The sequence below is a fragment of the Mus musculus genome, chromosome 8 (genome assembly GCF_000001635.26).
Source record: "Mus musculus strain C57BL/6J chromosome 8, GRCm38.p6 C57BL/6J".
NCBI classification, from domain to species: Eukaryota; Metazoa; Chordata; class Mammalia; order Rodentia; family Muridae; genus Mus; species Mus musculus.
This window is the reverse complement of record NC_000074.6, coordinates 70,504,090-70,524,073: the sequence shown is the minus strand read 5'-3', so window position 1 is coordinate 70,524,073 and position 19,984 is coordinate 70,504,090. Positions and strand designations below refer to the sequence as shown.

Below are 19,984 nucleotides of genomic sequence, written 5' to 3'. Positions count from 1 at the left end.
AGTACATACCTTTGATCCCAGCACAGAGGAGGCAGAGAAAGACAGATCTCTGAGTTAAAGAGCAACCTGTTCAAAACACTAAAGGGCATTCCTGGACAGCCGGGACTACACAAAGAAAGGAGTAGGAGAAGAAAAAAAGAAATCAAATACTGCCTTGTTTGCAAGAAATCAGCATGCCAGCCTCTGCCTTTTTTTCTATGCTGAAATCCTTTTTTTGCAGAAGGCATATTAAAAACGGTTTCTCTTATTTGGACGTACAGAAAAAGTCCCAGAAAAACCAGAGATAAAAAGAGAAATCTTGTTTCATAAAACCAAAACTGGCCGGTCCTGGTGGCACAGGCCTTCAATCCGACCACTCAGGAGGCCGGTAGATCTCTATGAGTTCGAGTCTGGCTTGGTCTAAATAAGCAAGTCCAGAACAGGCAGAGCTCTGTTACACAGAGAAACGGTCTAGAAAAACCCAAACAAAACAAGTCAAATCCCTGCATCTCTTTCACCAGACTCTTTATTAGAGAGAGGGGATTATTTCTCACAATACCGAGTACCAGGCCAGCCTGGGCTACAGCGATACCTCAAAAATCTGAAAGTCACACATGGTGGCATACAATGGCGTACACGCCATTTCAGGATGACCAGGATTTTAAGGGTAACCTAGGCTCCATGGCGAGCTGGAATCCAGCCTGAGTACATATGACCTTGTCTTTTTGTTTACTTTTCGAGATAGGGTTTCCTTGTGTAACACTGGATTGATAAATAATACATTTAATTGCCCACTTCCGGATTGCTTAAAAGCCATGTTTGGGACACAGCGCGTGCGCGTATCTAGTGCTGCGATTGCTCATCCTTTTGGCGTTCACGTTAGGGCTTCTACAATTTGGTCCTCCCGCCTCCTCGCGGTGAGTACGCGCAGGCTCCTAGGCGCCAGGACAGGGGGCGCTCGTGGACGCTCTATGATGACGTAAGCGCTAGGGCGCCCTCCCGGAAGCGCGAGCCAGGCCGCCAGATGTGCAGGTGCCGAGGCTGGAGCCGCCGGGGCCGGGCAGGGCGGGAACTCGGGGCGTCAGGAGGCCACGGAGGGGAGGGAGGGCCCATCCTAGCTCGGGGACACAGCCTCAGTTTTCCCGGATTCGCAGCGATAGCGCGGGCCAATCTAGATGGAAACCCTAGTTGTGTGACCTGGAGCCCTGAGCGGCTTGGGGTGCGCGTGTACCTCAGTTTCCCCGCTCAAAGGGGCGGGGACCCCGTGTTTGTTTGAGTCACGCCTTATCTGGTTTGGTTCTTTTGTTGTTGTTGTTTCTCCTTCAGAGTTTGGCCGGAAGAGTTGAAGTCCGTTTAGAGGACTCGGGCCGGACGGCTCCTTGTGCTCCTACTGTGACCTTGAGGCTCAGAGCCATTCCAGTCAGCCTGACATTCCTGGGGGAGAGTTAGTGTTTCTTTAGATGATAGCTCAAATTAGCCTCCAGTTCCTGGTAATCATCCTGCCTCGGCCACCCAACTATAAAGAGAGTCATTAAAATTTTGAGATAGCAGCCCAGACTGGGGCCTCTGTCTCCTTGAAATGCATCTTCCTCAGTCTCTAAAGTACTGGGATGACAAGCGTGAGTTACCTCATCTGCTTGTGTTGAGTCTTGTTTTGGATTAGGGTCTCATTTGTTCCAGGCTAGTCTGTAACTCACAAAGCAAAAGTGACCTGAAACTTCTGCTCTTACTGTCTTCTCTAGCACTGTGCACGGGCAGGGCATTCACCACACCTGACTCTTATTTGTTTATTTCACGTATGTGCATACATAAACTGTCGCTGTCTTCAGACAAAGCAGAAGTGGGCACTGGATTCCCATTACAGATGGTTGTGAGCCACCATGTGATTGCTGGGAGTTGAACTCAGGACCTCTGGAAGAGCAGTCAGTGCTCTTGACCGTTGAGTCATCTCTCCAGCACGTATTTATTTAGACAGTCTTATGTGTCTCAATCTCGTCTCCCACTCATTATGTAGCGCAAATTAACTTTAAACTTACAACAGTCTTCTAGTCACCTGAGTGCCAGGATGGCAAACATGAGCTGTCACACCAGGCTTCTGTTTTAAAATAGGGTTTCATGCATCTTAGGGTGGCCCAAAACTCAGTATGTACAGCCCAAACTGACCTTAAGCCCTGAAGGACCCAGGGCTTCTGCATGCTTCCAGTTCAGTCCCAGACCAGGACTGATACCTGATCTAGAACAAAATCTCTGGAATTAAAATTCTGCATGAGAGATGCTAGCTGTTAACCTAGTTGTTGACTATGCCCTTTAATCACAAGTTACTTTTCTTCTACTTTTTTTTTTTTTTTTGGTTTTTGGAGACAGTTTCTCTGTGTAGCCCTGGCTGTCCTGGAACCCACTCTGTAGATCAGGCTAGCCTCGAACTCAAAAATCCACCTGCCTCTACCTCCCAAGTACTGGGATTAAAGGCTTGCGCCACCACTGCCTGGCTGTTTTTCTTCTTTCTTAAGATAATTTACAGTCTATTTTGGGAAATGGGGGCATGCACCTTCTCATGAAGGGGTTTTCTGCCAGGTGTGTTCCAGGGCTTGAACTGGAGTCCTCAGTATAGACAGCAAACATCTTTTAGGCACTGTCTTACAGGCCACCCACCTAAAATAGGGCCAGTGTGTGTTGCTCAGGTGGGCCTGGGACGCTCTATGAAGCTCTGGTTGGCCATGAAGGCTGGATCGTCCTGCATTCTCCCCTTGTACTAGGGTCTAAAACCCTGGTTTGTCCATGGTCATGCTTGATTACCGGGTGACTGGACTTGGTGTGGTTATTGGATGGAAAGAGTTGTGTCCTGCCCATAGCTAGTTTCTTTTTTCTTTCATCTTTTTTTTTTTTTTAAAGAAAGCATTTAATTGGGGTTGGCTTGCATTTCGGAGGTTTAGTCCTTTTTTTTTTTTTTTTAATGTACGTGAGTACACTGTAGCTGTACAGATGGTTGTGAACCTTCATTTGGTTGTTGGGAATTGAATTTTTTAGGACCTCTGCTTGCTCTGGTCAACCCTGCTCTTTCCCATTAGCCTTGTTCAATACGGTCAGCCCTGCTCCAATCGGCCCTGCTCGCTCAGTCTCTGCTTGCTCAAAGATTTATTATACATAAGTATACTATAGCTGACTTCAGACACACCAGAAGAGGGCGTCAGATCTCATTATGGATGGTTGTGAGTCACCATGAGGTTGCTGGGAATTGAACTCAGGACCTCTGGAAGAGCAGTCAGTGCTCCTAACCACTAAGCCATCTCTCCAGCCCCAGGACCCTGTCTTGAAGGGAGGGTGCACTTGATGTGTTAACTGAGCTGGTAACATGTTTAGGGACCCAGGTTCAGTCTGTAGAACCTAAACACAGAGCTGAGCTCAGTGGTGAGGTGGGGAGCAGGTACAGGCAGACCCTGGAAGCTGGTGGAAGAATGGACTGCAGAGATGCCACAGAGCACTTGCTGGACTGGAAGAGGATCTGAGTTTTGTGTCCTATCTGTGGCCACCTGTAGCTAGCCCGGGTGTCTTGACACCCTAGGCTCTGCATCAGGAAACTCAGTCTCTGTAGTCTGTCCTCTATCATGTGAGTACTATAGCCGTGTTCCATAAAAAAGACTGACCTGAAGCTAGGCAGGCACAGAGCTTAAGAGAAGGTGGAGTGACCGCCTTGCAGAACCTAGTGTGGACAATGAAAGGAGAAATGACATGCCCAGCTGTGCCTGTGGAGAGTTCTGGGGTTTGGTCCAGTGTGAGCTATGGAGGGTGGCAGAGTGAAAATTTCAGCCCCCAGGTAGCTTAAGTCTCCGTCCTCCTGCCTTAGCTTCTTCAATGTTGGAATCAACAAGTGTGCTACCATGTTCTGCCCTCCAGGCTTATGTTTTATTGGGATGTGTTCCTGCTAGGCTCCCAAACACCCCATATTTCCAGCTGGGGTGATGTGTTAGGGGACATGATGAGTTCTTGACATCACCTGTCTCGTGCTGACCTCACATTGTTCTGCTCATTTCAGGCATTGGAGGCGGAGGAGAAAGAGATGGACACCCCAGACTCAGCCTCAAGGGTCTTCTGTGGCCGCTTCCTCAGCATGGTGAACACTGATGATGTCAATGCCATAATCCTGGCCCAGAAGAATATGTGAGCAGGCCATGGGAGGCATGGGAAGGGTCCTACTATCTCCCCCAAGCCCTGCCCAGGATGTGGTAAAGAAAACGAGCTCCAGGCTCTAATCTTGGCATGGGATCAGATCTTGGAGCTGTGCATGACAGGGCCAAGTGGTTCTGTCCCCAGGCCAGGGCTGGGAGGGCTGGAGAGACAGGAATACTCAGAGGCTCTTCTGGGCTAGCTTTTGGCATTGGCACCCAGAGCCCAGTTTGGGTATGCAGGGAGCCTTGTTCAGGATGCTTCATTCCCTTGCTGGGACAGCTTCACCCTGAATTTAGCTTTTGAAGGTGACTTGGTGGTGTTTGCTAAGCATGCAGATGCTCCAAGTCCGTTCTAGTAGCTAGCTCCATGTTCATAACACAGCCTTCAGCCAGATGCGGCAGTCTTCTAGGGCTCTCTGCCTCAGATTATTTACTTCATTATTTCCTGTTTGGGGGTTTTGTTTTGTTTTTTTAGGTTTTGTCACCATGGCCAGGATTCTCTCCTGGTTCTTTAGGTTAGGTTCGGATATGGTCACGTAAACTCCCAGACTAACAGTGACAAAATCAAACGGGAACTGTCCTGGCCCTTGGGATTGACTTGGGGTTTACACAGTGTAACAAGGAGCAGTCAGCTTGAGGAGTGAGTGATTCTGAGAAAGGCGGCTCACAACTGTGACTCATGTTCCCTGGGTCCCACACCTTCTGGCGTCTGTAAGCACTATATATACATGTTCCACAGAGGAACACAGGCCAAGTACAGAATAGAAAATAAGTCTGGGTCTGGTGCAGTGGCGCACAGCTTTAACTCCTTCATTCATGAGCTCCAAGCCAGTCAAGGCTACATAGTGAGATACTGACTCAAAAAAAAAAAAAAAAAATCTTATAAAAGGTCAGCTAGCCAGGCGTGGTGGCGCACACCTTTAATCCCAGCACTCGGGAGGCAGAGGCAGGCAGATTTCTCAGTTTGAGGCCAACCTGGTCTACAAAGTGAGTTCCAGGACAGCCAGGACTACACAGAGAAATCCTGTCTCAAAACAAACAAACAAAAAGGTCAGCTAATAAATAAACACATGTCAGCTTTGTGACTGGATGTAGTGGCACAAGCCTATAATCATAGTGCTTCTCTAGAGGCCATTTAAGGTCTGTTTAGAACATGAAGTAGCTCCCAGACCAGGCAGCATCCTGTCAGAACTAATGCATGCTAAAGAACTCCGTGAAGGAGTCAGGCTGCAACAAAGAGTACCTCTGAATAGGGCTTTCAGCTGAGCAGGAGTTGGGTGATCTGAACAGTAGATAGAATTCTTGAGGCCTTGGCTCTGTAATTAAATGCAGAGGCTGTGACTCTCAGGGATTAGCTCGGGCTGAGGGGGCTCCTAGGCCTGATGCAAAGGCCCTTGCCCTCTCCCCCTAGGCTGGACCGCTTCGAGAAAACCAACGAGATGCTTCTGAACTTCAACAATCTGTCCAGTGTGCGGCTGCAACAGATGAGTGAGCGCTTCATGCACCATACCCGCACCTTGGTGGACATGAAACGGGATCTGGACAGCATTTTCCGAAGGATCAGGTGGCCCCTCCCCCCAGCCAGATGCCTCCTCAGCCTGTCTTACAAGCAAGCACATCTTCCCCAAACCACTATTCCCCAATACCCCACTATTAGCCCTTTCTGTCTGTCACCCAACTTGCTTTAGATGTCCAGCTCCTCCACTCTGAAGCTCTGCCTATCACCTCCCAGATTTTACCCAGGAGCCTTTGCTAGCCTCTGCCTCCTTAGTGTCTTCTGAAGCCACACCTTTCCCCTTAAGTCCTTGCCCTACACTCTCTCCTCCCTCCCCTCTGAGGCTCCCTCCTCTTCTCTCCACTGGCTCTGCCCTCTGTCTTCTCCAGCCCAGAGAATTCTGGTTGTTTTACAAGGTAGATCTGACCTCTGAGGGAGTAATCTGGAAGTAGTGAGTCTACCCCCCACCCCCACCCCGCCTCCAATCCCACCCACTCCCACTTGTTTTTGAGACAGGGTTTCTCTCTGTGTAGCCTTTGCTGTTCTGGGACTCCCTCTGTAGAATAGGCTGGTCTCAAACCCAGAGATCCATCTGCCTCTGCTTCATGGGTGCTGGGATTGAAGGCGTAGGCATTTAAACACCCAGTTGTGACTTTCCCTTTTATTTGATAACTGTGCTACGTAGCTGGGACCCAAATATAAGTCAGGAGAGGTTATAGTTGGGTAGACAGGCCAGGCCCTCCACTTCTAGCTGGCTGGCCAGCAGAACACCAGGGACCCGGGTCCATCCTGGATAGAGGCAGGTTTGGTTGGGTCTTCCCACAGTGGTGCTGGCTCCTGGACCATGATACCCATGTCTGTGGCACTTAGGTGCTCCTTCAGATGTACTTCCCAGCCTTACCTATCACTGCAGTGGACACACCTGCAGCCAGCTGCCCAGACCCAGAACAGCCAAGACCATGGGATCCAGATCACACATATGCCCTTTTTTTCCCTCAGCCCAAGGCTCTGGCCTTGGGACCTAAGGGGACAAAGTAAACTCTACTCAAAAGTTTTGAGATGTTCTAAACCAGTCTATTTCATTCTTTTTTTTTTTTAAAGCATCACACCTTTTTTTTTTTTAAATATTTTTAAAGATTCATTTATTTATTATATGTAAGTACACTGTAGCTGTCTTCAGACAATCCAGAAGAGGGAGTCAGATCTTGTTACGGATGGTTGTGAGCCACCATGTGGTTGCTGGGATTTGAACTCCAAACCTTCAGAAGAGCAGTCGGGTGCTCTTACCCACTGAGCCATCTCTCCAGCCCCTTTTTTTTTTTTGGCTTTTCGAGACAGGGTTTCTCTGTGTAGCTCTGGCTGTCCTGGAACTCACTTTTGTAGACCAGGCTGGCCTCAAACTCAGAAATCCGCTTGCCTCTGCCTCCCAAGTGCTGGGATTAAAGGTGTGCACCACTACCGCCCAGCTATTTCATTCTTTCTATTAGTGTTATTTTGCTTTATTTTTGAGGTAAGGTCTCAATGACTATCCTGAAACTCAGAGAGAGCCTCCTGCCTCTGCCTCCCTAGTGCCTAGGTGCTCTGCTATCCTGTCTCCTACCTCCCTCTCATACACACTTGTAGCCCAGAACACCAAGCTGATCCTACATGGAGTTTGGGGAATAGAAGGAGCTCTTTGAGTTAATACAGCAGCATGTGTCCAGTGTGTCAGGTGCTGATCCTCAGCTGTTAATTGTGCCAGGCTGACTGCAGCCAGGACAGGAGCTGTGCTGTCTGAAGACCTTCCCTAGCTCCTGGCAGGCCTGGAGTGCAGGACTTAAGGCAGAGTAATCAGCAGCCAGTTCATAAGGTAATAAAGCCAACTGGGCATGATGACACATGCCTGTGATCCTGTGCACCGGAGCTTGAGACAGGAGGAATTTGATTTCCAGGTCAGTGGGGGCTCTGTAGTGAGTTCAAGGACAGCCTGAGCTACCAACAAATCTTTGTCTCAAAAAGCCAGAGGGGTCTGAGGAGACTGTGCTCGCCCAGTGCACATGTAATTCAGGCACAGCGGCTGTGGAGATGGTTCAGTGGTTACAAGGGTGTCTTGATCTTGCAAAGGACAGATGCTTAGTTCCCAGCACCCATGTCAAATGGCCCACAACTGCCTTCGACTCCTGCTCCAGAGAACTGGAGTCAGCCAAAAATCAAACACACACATACACAACACACACACACAAGAGAGAAATCACACACACACACACACGTTAAAGACATGATGAAAAAAAAAAAGTCTTTAAATTTTTATTTATTTAAAGTATGAATGCTCTACTGCATATACATCTGCAGGCCAGAAGAGAGCATCAGATACCCTCATAGATGGTTGTGAACCACCATGTGTTTGCTGGGAATTGAACTCAGGATCTCTGGAAGAAGGAACAGTGCTCTTAACCACTGAGCCATCTCTTCAGCCCCAAGATGAAAATTTTTAAAGATTTATTTTATGTCTGTGAGTACACTGTAGCTGTCTTCAGACACACCAGAAGAGGGCATCAGATCCCATTACAGATGGTTGTGAGCCAGCATGTGGTTACTGAGAGCTGAACTCAGGAATCAGGACCTCTGGAAGAGCAGTCAGTGCTCTTAACCATTGAGCCATCTCTCCAGCCCGACAAAATGAAAAATTTAAATGCTGGGTCTAGGTGGTGCCTGTCATCTGAGCTCTGGGGCTTGCTGACCAGACAGCCTGGTTCATGGAGCCACAACCAAGGTAGACATGGACTGAGAAGTCCCAGTCTAGAACTCTGACCTCATCACCTGGGAGCCGACAAAGAAGGAATAAAGTGTAGACAGCTGCAGTGAGCTCAGGTTGTAGCCTAGGAAGAGAGGAGGGTCTATGGACATGGGACAGCAGGGAGACAAGTGCCCGAAACAGTGAGAGACAGACACGGGCAGTTCCCAGAGCCCAGTGAGGCTGGTGGCTCATCCCTTTCTATTCCCTTCTCCATAGGACACTGAAGGGGAAGCTAGCCCGGCAGCACCCAGAGGCCTTCAGCCGTAAGTGTGCCCCACTCCCCCTCCCTACACCCCCAACCCCCACTGCTGCCAGTGCCTTCTGCTAGCATCTGAAGGGTGCCTGCACAGCTGCCTATACAGGGTCTCAAGGGTGATGGGTGGAGAGGCCTCTGCCGTGGGAGGCTGCAATATTCTTTCTGGAGGTTGGTTTCAAGAATGAATAGTAGCTAGGTGGTGGTGGCCCATGCCTTTAATCCCAACACTCAGGAGGCAGAGGCAGGTGGATTTCTAAGTTCGAGGCCAGCCTGGTCTACAAAGTGAGTTCCAGGACAGCCAGGGCTATATACAGAGAAACCTTGTCTAGAAAAAAAACAAAAAAACAAACAAAAAAGAATGAATTGAATAGTGATTGCTCTCATACCCAGGAGCCCTGTGAACCAGGCTGTCACTCACAAGCATGTGTGAGGTGAGGGTGGAACATTCAGTTTCACAAAGATGAAACTGCTGCAAAATCCCTGGGAGCCTGACATTGCCAGAGGCTTTGTCTGCTCACCTCATCTCCTGGGTGGGTTTGTCCCTTCCAGTGACAGGCAGAATTCCTGGGCTTTCTTTTGTTTGTATTGTGGTTTTTTGGATTTTTTTTTTTTTTTTGGTTTGATTTGGTTTAATTTGGTTCTTTTTGAGACAGGGTTTCACCGCGTGGCTCTGGCTATCCTGGACCTCACTCTGTAGACCTGGCCTTAAACTCAGGAGATCTTTATGCCTCTGCCTCCTGAGTGCTGGGATTAAAGGCATGTGCTACCCCCATTCAGCTTTGCTTTGTTTTCAAGACATGGTCTAAGGTAATCCAAGCTGGCCTCAAATTCTTTTGTAGTTAAAGATGGTCTTGAACTCCTGATCCTTCTGCCTGTACCTAGAATGCTAGTACAAGGCAGGGCTGATGCACACACAGCCAGACCCAGCATCTCTGCCTGTGCCAGGCAACCTACGGCTTTTGTTGGTTTTGTTTCAAGTGTTAAAACTTTCTGGCAGCACTTCATGTGCAGTCCTTGTGTTCCCTCTGCCTGTCTCCTATACTGGATGACAAATGGGCGTGTTCACTGAGTTCATCCTCACCCTAGACCTGTGATGACTTTCCTTACATCTGTCCAGGTCTCAGTTTCCTCCTCTGTAAAGTGGGCTGAGTCATGCCCCAAGGGTGAGAGTTTTTTAGGTGCCACCCATAAGGAAGGCTGGAATCTTGACCAACATGGGGGTTTCTTCCCCAGACATCCCAGAGGGTTCATTCCTAGAGGATGAAGATGAAGACCCTATCCCACCCAGTATCACCACAACCATCGCCACCTCGGAGCAGAGCACGGGCTCCTGTGACACCAGCCCTGACACGGTCTCGCCATCCCTAAGTCCTGGCTTTGAGGACCTATCACACATTCAACCTGGCTCTCCTGCCATCAACGGCCACAGACAGACAGATGATGAGGAAGAGACACATGAAGAATAGCCTCCCTCCCACCATCCCAGAAAGGCTCAGGGCAGCCGTGATCCTCCTAGGGTCACAGTCGGTCAGCTTGGCTGCTCCATTCTTTCATAGGCAGGATTCCTAATTCCTGCCACTCCCCCTAAGAGCAGGACTTCCCTATGCCAGCACATGTGCCCCAGGTGGGGCTGAGTACAGGTAACCTTGAGCTCAGCTTGGGCCAGCTTTGAACAGTGCTTCTGAGGTCCCCAGAGACCAAAGCCAGATCGTCTGTCCCCCACACCTTAGGTGGGCACAGGAGGGCCGAGCTTGTTTCTACCCACTGGCAGCTGCTGACTCAACTCTGGGCTCCCTGCCATCTGTGGAGTACTTTTTTCCTGTTGTGTTGAATACTGGAGAAATAGAAGGTTCAAGATAGAGGCAGACCTGACTGTTTCTTGAGGGTCCATCAGGCATCTCCAGGAGCTGGCCAGTTATCTTAGAAAACAACTGAATGGAATATTTTTGTACCTGATGTTTCCAGATGTTGGGAAGTTATCAATAAAGACTGTTGTTAAAAGGGAACACTTATAGCAACAGTGGCTTGCTTCTGTTTTTGGGCCTCACACCCCAGAACATGGGCAGGTCCCGGATGGCTCCAGGGGGCCCTGCTGGAGGAGGCTGGCCAAACTCCAGACCCTGTGAACTACTAAGACAGAGTTGTGCCAGATGAGAGTCCTGAGGCATCCAAGTTGGGGTCAGAGGGCAAAACCTGCCTTGATGGACTACCTTCTCTGTGAAAGTCTTGTTCCCTGCTGAGGCCACTCCTTGGCCTAGGGTTTCTGGTTCCTGCTATCTAGACACTGGAGCTAGATTGCAGATACCAGCTACCATTCTAGGCAGCTTTTACTTTTGTCATGGGGATTTGAACTTGGTTCTTCAGGCTTGCACAGCAGGAGCTTTACCCACTGAACCATCTTCCTAGCCTTGAAGCAGTCTTAAATGATACTTTGTCAGGACATAGCATGGTTGCAGAGCCATGCTAAACAAGCACTGGGTCCCAGGGTCCAGCAACAGCACTGCAGGGTAGCATCAAAAAGGAAACTGCCGTGGTGGTGCACGCCTTTAATCCCAGCACTCGGGAGGCAGAGGCTGAGTTCGAGGCCAGCCTGGTCTACAAAGAGTTCCAGGACATCCAGGGCTATATACAGAGAAACCCTGTCTCGAAAAATCAAAAAAAAAAAAAAAAAAAAAAAAAAGGAAACTGTAGTGCCCACATGGAAGATTACAACTCCAGTCCCAGGACAAATGGGACTCTACTGGACTTCATGGCACCAGTCATTTTAATGGTACACCAACACAAAAAGGCAACACATTCATACACATAAAAAATAAATATTTTTAGGGTTGCTGAGATGGCTCAGAGGTTAAGAGGCTGCTTTTGGAAGAGGAAGTGGTTCAATTCTCAGTATCCACAGTCATCAGTAACTGCATTTCCATATCAGCACACTCTTCTGGTCTCTATGAGCACAGCATTCATGTGGTACACCTAAAACACGATAAACATGCCAGGCACATGCCAGGCGGTGGTGGAGCACGCCTTTAATCCCAGCACTCGGGAGGCAGAGGCAGGCGGATTTCTGGCCAGCTTGGTCTACAAACTGAGTGCCAGGACTACACAGAGAAACCCTGTCTTGAAAAAAACAAACAAACAAAACCACCACGATAAACATGTATGTACTTTCTGAGTCATTAAAAGTGTCTTCTTGGAGGTATTTTCTACCTGGTAATAGGTGGGGAAGCAGACCAGGGCCTTGCTCGGCCAGCATTAGAGAAGTAGATGGGAATAAAGACAGACCCACAACTGGACAGTGTGCAGGGTGAAACCTTGGAGTAGGGATAGAGAACACCAAATAACAGGACCTCTAAACCCAGCATGGCTAACAGGTATGAACTCAAGACTGGTGGCATGCACAGGACCCGTGGGGGTCTAAGCCAGAAAAGGGCCACAGTGCTAAGAGGGGAAGACAACTCAACCCTAATTCAGAAGCTATCTCCAATTGACAGCCATTCACAAATGGAAAATTATCTTCTCCAACAGAGTCTTACTGGATATACCAAGCACACTTTAAGGGCAGGCCACAAAATGAACTCAACAGTAGTTTTGGAGGTGTTTGCCTCATGCTGTTTGGACCTTTTGGTTGCATGTTATGGTTTCCAACTTTGTTTTACAAATGTGTGAGCTTATGCCTGTGTTTCTCATCCTATTCTGGTTTTGTTTTATTTGCCTGTTTCTTTTCTAATTAAAAAAGAAAAAATGTGTGGCTTTGAGTGGGTAGGGACCTGGGGAGAATCTGGGGCGTCGTCTTGAAGGAAATCCTGATAAGTCTATACTATATGGGGAAAAAGAGCCTACTTTCAATTAAAAAAAAAAAAGTCATTTTCCCAGTTACCTCCACATCTGCTTTTTGCCTGGTGCACTGGGAAATAGTTAAGAAACGAAGAGCCACACAGCCAAGCTCATAGGAAAGTTAGCTCTGCAAGGTCTCGTGATTGTACTGCTTGTCTGAAACAGGAGCTCACTGCGGATGCTCCACTTTGTGGACCACAGTGGCCTTGAACTTCCAGAAATCCGGGGCCTCTGTCCCCCAACTGCTAGGATTCATTTCTTTTTTTTTGTTTGTTTGTTTTTTTTTTGTTTTTCGAGACAGGGTTTCTCTGTGTAGCCCTGGCTGTCCTGGAACTCACTCTGTAGACCAGGCTGGCCTCGATCTCAGAAATTCACCTGCCTCTGCCTCCCAAGTGCTGGGATTAAAGACGTGCGCCACCACGCCCGGCCTAGGATTCATTTCTATTGCCTGTGCGCGCCGGTTAAAGCTGGCGAACAACTCGGGTCGGTCCTCTCCCTCCACCATGATGGTAACGTGCCTTTACCCGCTGAGTCTTCTCATTGGCTTTGGAGAAAGCGGCTTACTCTGTTTTGTTTTGTTTTTTGGTTTTTCGAGACAGGGTTTCTCTGTGTAGCCCTGGCTGTCCTGGCACTCACTGTGTAGACCAGGCTGGCCTCGAACTCAGAAATCCGCCTGCCTCTGCCTCCCGAGTGCTGGGATTAAAGGCGTGCGCCACCATGCTCGGCCTAGGATTCATTTCTATTGCCTGTGCGCGCCGGTTAAAGCTGGCGAACAACTCGGGTCGGTCCTCTCCCTCCACCGTGATGGTGATGGTAACGTGCCTTTACCCGCTGAGTCTTCTCATTGGCTTTGGAGAAAGCGGCTTACTCTGAACCCCAGCCGACTGGTAGGTAGCGCGGGCTAGCCTAGTACTCACCGCGGTCCGCCTGTTGCGGTGACAGCACAACGCCTCAATTACACAAAAACCTGTCCCCGCCGCGAAGGCAGCGGAGAAGGCTCCCGCAGGAGCTGCTATCACTCATGTGTTAAGCTCCACCCGGAAGCGGCTCCAGACAGAACGACTATTCTCGCCAGGACCCAACATGGCGCCCGGCGAAGCCCGGGGCGGGACGACATGCGGCGCGGATTGTGACGTAAACGCGCAGCGTGCTCAGTGCGCAGGCGCTCTCAGAGGAGACTAGGGGGTTTCCGGTTCCGCTGTCCTCTTTCTCTTCAACGAGGCGGCCGAGCGGGTTGGTGCCGTCCGCGTCGCGGCTGGGCTGTTGGCGGCTGGGCCTGGGCGGGGACGCGGCGGGGGTCGGCGAGGCGACTGTAGGGGTTCGCGGGCGCCGCTTCGGCGTCGTGCATGTTCGGTGGGACTCGGCCGCCAGGACCTGGGCGCGCGGCGGGCACGCGGCAGTGCAGCCCGGGCGCTGCGGGCGGAAGACCAAGGGCACTGACCTGAGCTCCAGGGCGAGTTCTGGGCCTAGCCTGAGATACAATGCGCGTTTGGGTCCAGTGTTGGCTGCAGAGGGAGTTCAGGGCCAGCCTGTGCTTGGGGGGGGGTGGTTGTGGCCCCCAAGGCTGGAAAGTTTGCCTGGGTTAAACTTCGTCTTAAAAAAAAAAAAAGGCTAAACTGTGCGTGGCGGTGAACTGCTCTCACCTCAGCACCTGAGAAGCAGGGCATAGTTGAGTCCAGCCGGCCCTATTGAGAAGAAACCTTTGCTGTCCGATCCTTCAGTTGGAAGGCACTCTTGCTGGGGTGGCAAGCTGTTGGGTAGGATTTCCCGACCCACCGGGTGGTGGTGACTGGCAGAGTGGGACTGCTGAGCCGTAGTCCGCAGCAGGATTTGGCTTTTTGGTAGTAAAGGTAACTAAGAAATAAGCAGTCTTAGGTGGTTAGTAGAAGCCGACGGACCTCTGTCTTTTACTCATGCGTCTCCTTCTGATGTGTAGCAGACGCCAACATGCAGATCTTCGTGAAGACCCTGACGGGCAAGACCATCACTCTTGAGGTCGAGCCCAGTGACACCATCGAGAATGTCAAGGCCAAGATCCAAGACAAGGAAGGTGGGCTGTGCTGTTCAGGGCGTTCTCCTACGGGTGGGAGCGCTTAAGGATCTTGGTCTGCTCGTCTCTTGAGTGAATGGGGTCTAACCAGCTTCTGCAGGAAGGAGTTGTGGCCAACCTGGTTTCTCTCGTGCACAGGCATCCCACCTGACCAGCAGAGGCTGATATTCGCGGGCAAACAGCTGGAGGATGGCCGCACCCTGTCCGACTACAACATCCAGAAAGGTAAGGGCTGTTTTGCTTGTCTGGTATTGTAGGTGGGGGCTGGCGTCCGACTGCTATTGCGGTCGTTGGCATGGTTGACTTACGTATTTACTGTGGGTATTTATTTGTGATGGCTCTGAGGCAAAGGGCAGAAGACCACTTTTCTAGCCTTGTGTGGGCTGAAGGGATTGAGCCCAGCTCACCAGACTCACCTGGCTGCCCCTACTTACCAAACCTTTACTTTGGTTTTGTTTTTGTTGTTTGCTTTGAGGCTAAGTGTCAACTTAGACCCAGGCTGTTTGGAACTCGTGGTAGCTCATGTTAGCCTCAAACCCATCGGAGCCATGCTGTCATCTACTTAATCCCATGTTCCAAGTCCCTGTCATATTCACACACACGTTCTGTGCATCTCTGTGTAGCACTGACTATTCTGTTGCTTCCCATGTGCTCAGATTAAAGGTGTGTGCTGTCACATCTGCTTGCCTGTTCTCTGTGTGGGTGTGAGAGCCTGAAATGTGGAGCACTGGGGGTTGGGGGTGCCGGTGTGTCCGCATCTGGATGCTTGCTGTGCTGTCTGTGGGGCTGCCTCCACTGGACATGTTTCTTGCCCTCGTTTGACTTGTGCTCTCACCAGACTTGTAAAGTTCCCAGGTGCCTACCATCTCACCACCAGTGTCTGTCTGCCTCTGTAGAGGAGCCTCTTTTAGGGTGCTACTTGGTGTCTTTGGGCAGCCCACCTCACTGTCCTGTATGAGCTCCTGCCTTCAGCTGCCTGTTCTTTTTCCCAGAGTCCACCTTGCACCTGGTGCTGCGTCTGCGCGGTGGCATCATTGAGCCATCCCTTCGTCAGCTTGCCCAGAAGTACAACTGTGACAAGATGATCTGCCGCAAGTGCTACGCACGCCTGCACCCTCGTGCAGTCAACTGCCGCAAGAAGAAGTGCGGCCATACCAACAACCTGCGCCCCAAGAAGAAGGTCAAATAAAGCTGTGGTCATACCTGGCATGTGACCCCGGGACCAAATAAAGTCCCCTTCCATCCACTGGAGCAGTAATTGGTGTCTAGAGTGACTGTTCTGTTGAGGGATCGGTGGGGAGGGGATCTCACCATGTAGCCTAGGCTGCCCTTGAACCTTGGAGGCTGGGGAGGCAGTAAAGACTGGTACTGGGCAGCAGGGTGAACCAGTGGGTTAGAACTTGCAAGCCTTGGAACCATGTAAAGGTGGAGCCCACACAGTGCTGCTGTGGGGAGGCAGGCTGTGCTTACAGATCTTGTCTTGGCTCTGATGTGTGGGGCCACAATTTAGGGTCTCTGGGGGAGCAGTTCACCTGACTCAGTACTCTGTACGCCAGTTAAGTTGCTGGACAACCTGATAGAGTTCACCATCAGGCATGGCACCAGGGACTACAGGCAACACACTTTATATGAGTTTATGAGGCCGCCTCATCTACCTTTGATTTTTGAGTATCAGGCACACTTTTGCATGAGTAGCTGGGTACTCTAGGGCGTCTAGGACCATTTCACCCATCGTGGGGAGTCTTAGACAGGCCATGTTGCTTGTAATTGACTTCAGGTATGCAGTCTGTCTTGTCATTTGGAAGGTTCCGTGGGTTCGAACCTGGTTGCCAGCAGCTTGCAAATCCCCCATGTATGTGCAACCAACATCTCCAAAGTAATTTAGGGAAGGAAGCTTTCAGAGTATATCCTACCTCCCCGGTGCTGGGAATCCCATTTCAAAGGTATAATCTGAATGGATGGTTTGTGTGCACTATGTGAGATGACATCAAAAGGTTTGTTAGGGGCTGGAGAAGTGGCTCAGTGGTTAAGAGCACTGATTGACTGCTCTTCCAGAGGTCCTGAGTTCAATTCCCAGTAACCACATGGTGGCTCAACCATCCATAATTGATCTGATGCCTCTTCTGGTGTGTCTGAAGACAGCTACAGTGTACTTACATATAATAAATACTTTTAAAAAAAAAATGCGTGATGGGCATGGTGGTGCACTTTAATCCCATCACTCTGTAGGCAGAGGCAAGCGGATTTCTGAGTTCAAGGCCAGCCTGCTCTACAAAATGAGTTCCAGGACAGCCAGGGCTATACAGAGAAACCCTGTCTGGGGGGCTGGGGGTGCATTAGGTGTCCTGCATATAGGTGTGAGTGGCTATGTGGGTAGTGTCATTGGGTTCAGTCCTGCAACAGCAACTAGTACTCAGCCACTGAAACCAAAACTGGTTCAACTACATTCGTAAGCATCACCGGTACAGAAATACTTGTGGCCTTAACTTCGATTTAGGCCCTATTCGAGCCCCGCTTGTTGCAAGGATCTGGCGGATGTACACAGCCCTGGAACTAACCATTTAGTTGCTTTAGAAACTATTTAGAGTTCCACCAGGCGGTGGTGACACACGCCTTTAATCCCAGCACTTGGGAGGCAGAGGCAGGGACAGCCAGGGCTACACAGAAAACCTGTCTCAAAAAAAAAAAAAAAAAAAAACGAATTCAAAGGCGCGCGGGCTGGTGGTGGACCTCCCGGCCGGCAGGGGGCGCAGCGGCCATTCCCTAGTGCCACTTGACTGCGCAGTCATGCTCACCGCCGCCACAGAGGTGTTGGCTGCTGCAGACGGTCCCGGGTCTGCGGAGTCCGCGTGGGCCTGGGTGAGCCCGGTTGCGGGTGGGACGGGCGCGGGGTGGCGGGATGGGCTCAGGACTCCGGCTTCATGGCCCCACACCCCCATAGAGAGACGCCCCGATCGCTACACTGGTGCAGAGGATTCAGCAGCTTCAGAATGAACGCGCACAGGCCTTCCGCCGTCTAGACCAGTGAGCGGGCTGGGCTGGAGGAGGGGGCGGGCCCTGGGAGAGCTTGCCTGAGGGGGACCTGAGGGGAGGCGGCTGGAGGCGTGGCTGGGAGGACCTAGGTTGTGGACTTGGTCGGAAGAGGTGGGGAGAGAGCCAGATCTGGTCCAGGAGATGCAGGAGTGCTGCTGCCGGGAGCAGGGCGTACTTGAAAGCGAAGTCTAGAAGGGTGGGTAAAAGGATCTGTGACACTGAAGCCTGTCTATTTGGGGGAGTTGGGTAGAGCTGAGGGTGTAGCTTTTAGTAGCAGGGTAGATAGGTGTAGAGCAGCATGTGACCGTGGGCGTGGCCTGGCGGGAGCAGCTGTGGTGTGACCCTCCACAAGATCCCTCATTTCTCTGAGTGCAGAGATGGTTAAGCACTAGCTCTGTCCTGACAGACCCAGTCTGTGGAGTTCGGGTTTGTCTCTTTCGAGTCGGGGGTATCTTCCACGTAGCTGGAGCAGGGAGCGTGGTCTGCTTGTCAGCGTGTCGATTCAGCATCCTCCCGGTCCACTGCAGAGCTCACCGTCAGTACCTGCTCAGTGGTCAGCACTATGACTTCCCGAGTTACCGGAGTGTCGTGCACGAGGTGACCCAGGCCTTCGCCGCTGCCTCGCGGGAGGTATTGGCAGTGGAAGCAGAGTTGGCAGGGCCTCGAGCGCAACCGGTGCTCGCCCGCCACGTGCGCAGCCTGCAGGAGCTAGAACAGACGCGCCTGGCCACGGTAAGACCACCACCCCTCTCCTTTTAGAGTGGGGCATGGTCCACAACCCATTCCCAGCCACCCCGACCTACTACTATTTTTGCCAAACACCTCTATGCATTTGGGCCCTCTCCCACTCTTTCCTGGCTAACTACATTTCCCTCCCAAATTTTTGCTTAATTATACCAGCCCCTCTGTAAAGCTGTCCTAAGAACTCCAGAAACCCAACGCATCGACCACTGTGGCTGTTTAAGTCCCTAACTCTGGGTTATCACCGTTGGAACCCACAAACTACTTCTTCCACAAACATCCTCAGACACTTGTCATCCTTGGTCCTTGACCCAGATCCCAAGACCCCACCTACCCTAACCTTATAGCCAGTGGTAGCAGGGGAGGAGCTTGCCCACTGTAAACCATGTAGCTCTTTGGTCTGGAATTCTTAGTGCAGAATCCCAAACTCTGCAGAGTTCCATTTCCATCCTAGAATTCGAACTCCATGTCCGGCCACTGGGGTGGAGGCCACACCCACCATACCTGCCACCATTCCCTGGTTTTTCCAAACTGTGACCATATTCTGTACCTCCTTCCATAGGAGAGCCCTAAAAGCAAGTCATACGCTACCTCCCACTCAAGCTCTGCTCTCCTTAGAGTCCACTCCTGGCCCTCCTTCCCTCTGTGTGGCTTTTGTCTACTGTAACTCCCATTTCCTCCTCCAGGTGGCACTGTTGCAGGTGATGGGGACACCAGGAGTGTCAGAACAGGACCCTGAAAAGTTGCACCAGCTGAAAATAAAGTGAGCCCTGTTGGCCCCTTGGCTTGCCACCTTAGATTGGCACCTTAGATTGAGTCAGCCCAGCGCAGAGCCAGTCAGAGAGGGCAGACACTCTGATGCACTCTGGTGCTCCCAGATGCGTACTTCCTAGGATGTGCATGTATATCACATCTCTTACAGTTTCCACTGCTTTCAGGAGTTTGAATGTGACCAGTCACTTGCTCCCCTGTGAACCCCTCTAGGTCTATTGCAGGTCTCTATGCATAGATAGGCATGCACAAACATCCCCTCCCCCCACCACCATGGCCTTTCCCATGAGCCTACTGTGACCCAACGAGCCACCCGGCCTCCTGGGCATGCTCCCAGGCTGGGCTTGAGGTTTGGCAGCAAGCAGGAGGGCCCAAGGCTTGCCATAGCCCCCCTCCCCGCTAGCTGTGCAGCTCAGCTAATTCACCCCATCTGGGTTTTATTTATAGTTTCCATCCGCTCTTGTAGGGTAATTAAAACCATGGAGGCGATCGGCGAGGTTCTGCAGGAACTCAGGTTTGATGCGGAATCTGCCGAGTGAGGGCGGCTCCCCAGGGACCAGAGGAAGCCGGGAAAAGAGGCCCATGGCGTCGAGCCCAGCCCTGACCGCCAGCTGGCTGAGGTCGTGCCCTGCTGGGCTGCCCTCCAATGTGCCTCACGCAATAAAGAATTCTCCCTCTGCAGCTTTCCCATCAGCTCTGTATCTTGGGATGGGTCAGCCATCTTGGGGTGAGGGGGGATTCTCCAGGGAAACAGGGAGAGCAGGTGTAAGATTTCACACCCCCAAGGAGTTCTGGGACAGGTAGTGTTCTAGAAAACAGGATCGAAATTTATAGGTGGGGAGGGGGTATGCTACCCCTCCCCCCACCCCAACACATAGGCCCCAAA

General features: G+C 51.0%; 3 protein-coding genes and 1 long non-coding RNA gene across 9 annotated transcripts; 3 read left to right on the top strand and 1 right to left on the bottom strand.

Annotated features, from left to right (window-relative positions):
- The first annotated feature begins 893 nt into the window (after positions 1-893).
- Positions 894-10,678, top strand: Kxd1 (KxDL motif containing 1). The gene is made up of 5 exons (NM_029366.2): positions 894-1,011; positions 4,013-4,137; positions 5,557-5,709; positions 8,633-8,679; positions 9,906-10,678. Exons 2-5 carry the CDS (start codon positions 4,037-4,039, stop codon positions 10,136-10,138), a joined length of 534 nt encoding a protein of 177 aa, NP_083642.1. The 5' UTR covers positions 894-1,011; positions 4,013-4,036; the 3' UTR covers positions 10,139-10,678.
- Positions 10,679-11,473: 795 nt separating this feature from the next.
- On the bottom strand, positions 11,474-13,588 carry 4930522P08Rik (RIKEN cDNA 4930522P08 gene). Its single transcript, NR_151735.1, has 2 exons — positions 13,421-13,588; positions 11,474-11,642 (listed from the first exon to the last, which is right to left on the bottom strand). It is a non-coding gene; the product is annotated as an RIKEN cDNA 4930522P08 gene (long non-coding RNA).
- Positions 13,589-13,656: 68 nt separating this feature from the next.
- On the top strand, positions 13,657-15,811 carry Uba52 (ubiquitin A-52 residue ribosomal protein fusion product 1). 4 transcript variants are annotated; one of them, NM_001348227.1, is made up of 4 exons: positions 13,657-13,736; positions 14,443-14,553; positions 14,692-14,778; positions 15,546-15,811. In NM_001348227.1, the coding sequence occupies exons 2-4, from the start codon at positions 14,451-14,453 to the stop codon at positions 15,740-15,742; spliced, it is 387 nt and encodes a 128-aa protein (NP_001335156.1). In that variant the 5' UTR covers positions 13,657-13,736; positions 14,443-14,450; the 3' UTR covers positions 15,743-15,811. The 4 variants fall into 4 exon arrangements, with proteins under 4 accessions (NP_001335156.1, NP_063936.1, NP_001335157.1 ...); NM_019883.4 differs by having other exon boundaries at positions 14,440-14,553; NM_001348228.1 differs by having other exon boundaries at positions 13,657-13,956; positions 14,440-14,553.
- A 1,510-nt stretch (positions 15,812-17,321) lies between these two features.
- On the top strand, positions 17,322-19,779 carry Rex1bd (required for excision 1-B domain containing). 3 transcript variants are annotated; one of them, NM_025577.3, is made up of 5 exons: positions 17,322-17,412; positions 17,495-17,577; positions 18,114-18,318; positions 19,014-19,090; positions 19,565-19,779. In NM_025577.3, the coding sequence occupies exons 1-5, from the start codon at positions 17,341-17,343 to the stop codon at positions 19,635-19,637; spliced, it is 510 nt and encodes a 169-aa protein (NP_079853.1). In that variant the 5' UTR covers positions 17,322-17,340; the 3' UTR covers positions 19,638-19,779. The 3 variants fall into 3 exon arrangements, 2 of the variants coding, with proteins under 2 accessions (NP_079853.1, NP_001344138.1); NM_001357209.1 differs by lacking the exon at positions 19,014-19,090; NR_151646.1 differs by lacking the exons at positions 17,322-17,412; positions 17,495-17,577 and adding an exon at positions 17,648-17,782.
- The last annotated feature ends 205 nt before the right edge of the window (positions 19,780-19,984 follow it).

Excerpts from the sequence above, each read along its gene's own strand:
- Uba52 (NM_001348227.1), top strand. The coding sequence starts at position 14,451 with ATGCAGATCTTCGTGAAGACCCTGACGGGCAAGACCATCACTCTTGAG. Across the intron at positions 14,554-14,691 it reads CAAGATCCAAGACAAGGAAG|GCATCCCACCTGACCAGCAG; the intron begins GTGGGCTGTGCT and ends TCTCGTGCACAG. Across the intron at positions 14,779-15,545 it reads CGACTACAACATCCAGAAAG|AGTCCACCTTGCACCTGGTG; the intron begins GTAAGGGCTGTT and ends TCTTTTTCCCAG.
- Kxd1 (NM_029366.2), top strand. The coding sequence starts at position 4,037 with ATGGACACCCCAGACTCAGCCTCAAGGGTCTTCTGTGGCCGCTTCCTC. Across the intron at positions 4,138-5,556 it reads ATCCTGGCCCAGAAGAATAT|GCTGGACCGCTTCGAGAAAA; the intron begins GTGAGCAGGCCA and ends CTCTCCCCCTAG. Across the intron at positions 8,680-9,905 it reads GCACCCAGAGGCCTTCAGCC|ACATCCCAGAGGGTTCATTC; the intron begins GTAAGTGTGCCC and ends TTTCTTCCCCAG.
- Rex1bd (NM_025577.3), top strand. The coding sequence starts at position 17,341 with ATGCTCACCGCCGCCACAGAGGTGTTGGCTGCTGCAGACGGTCCCGGG. Across the intron at positions 17,413-17,494 it reads CGGAGTCCGCGTGGGCCTGG|AGAGACGCCCCGATCGCTAC; the intron begins GTGAGCCCGGTT and ends ACACCCCCATAG. Across the intron at positions 18,319-19,013 it reads AACAGACGCGCCTGGCCACG|GTGGCACTGTTGCAGGTGAT; the intron begins GTAAGACCACCA and ends TTCCTCCTCCAG.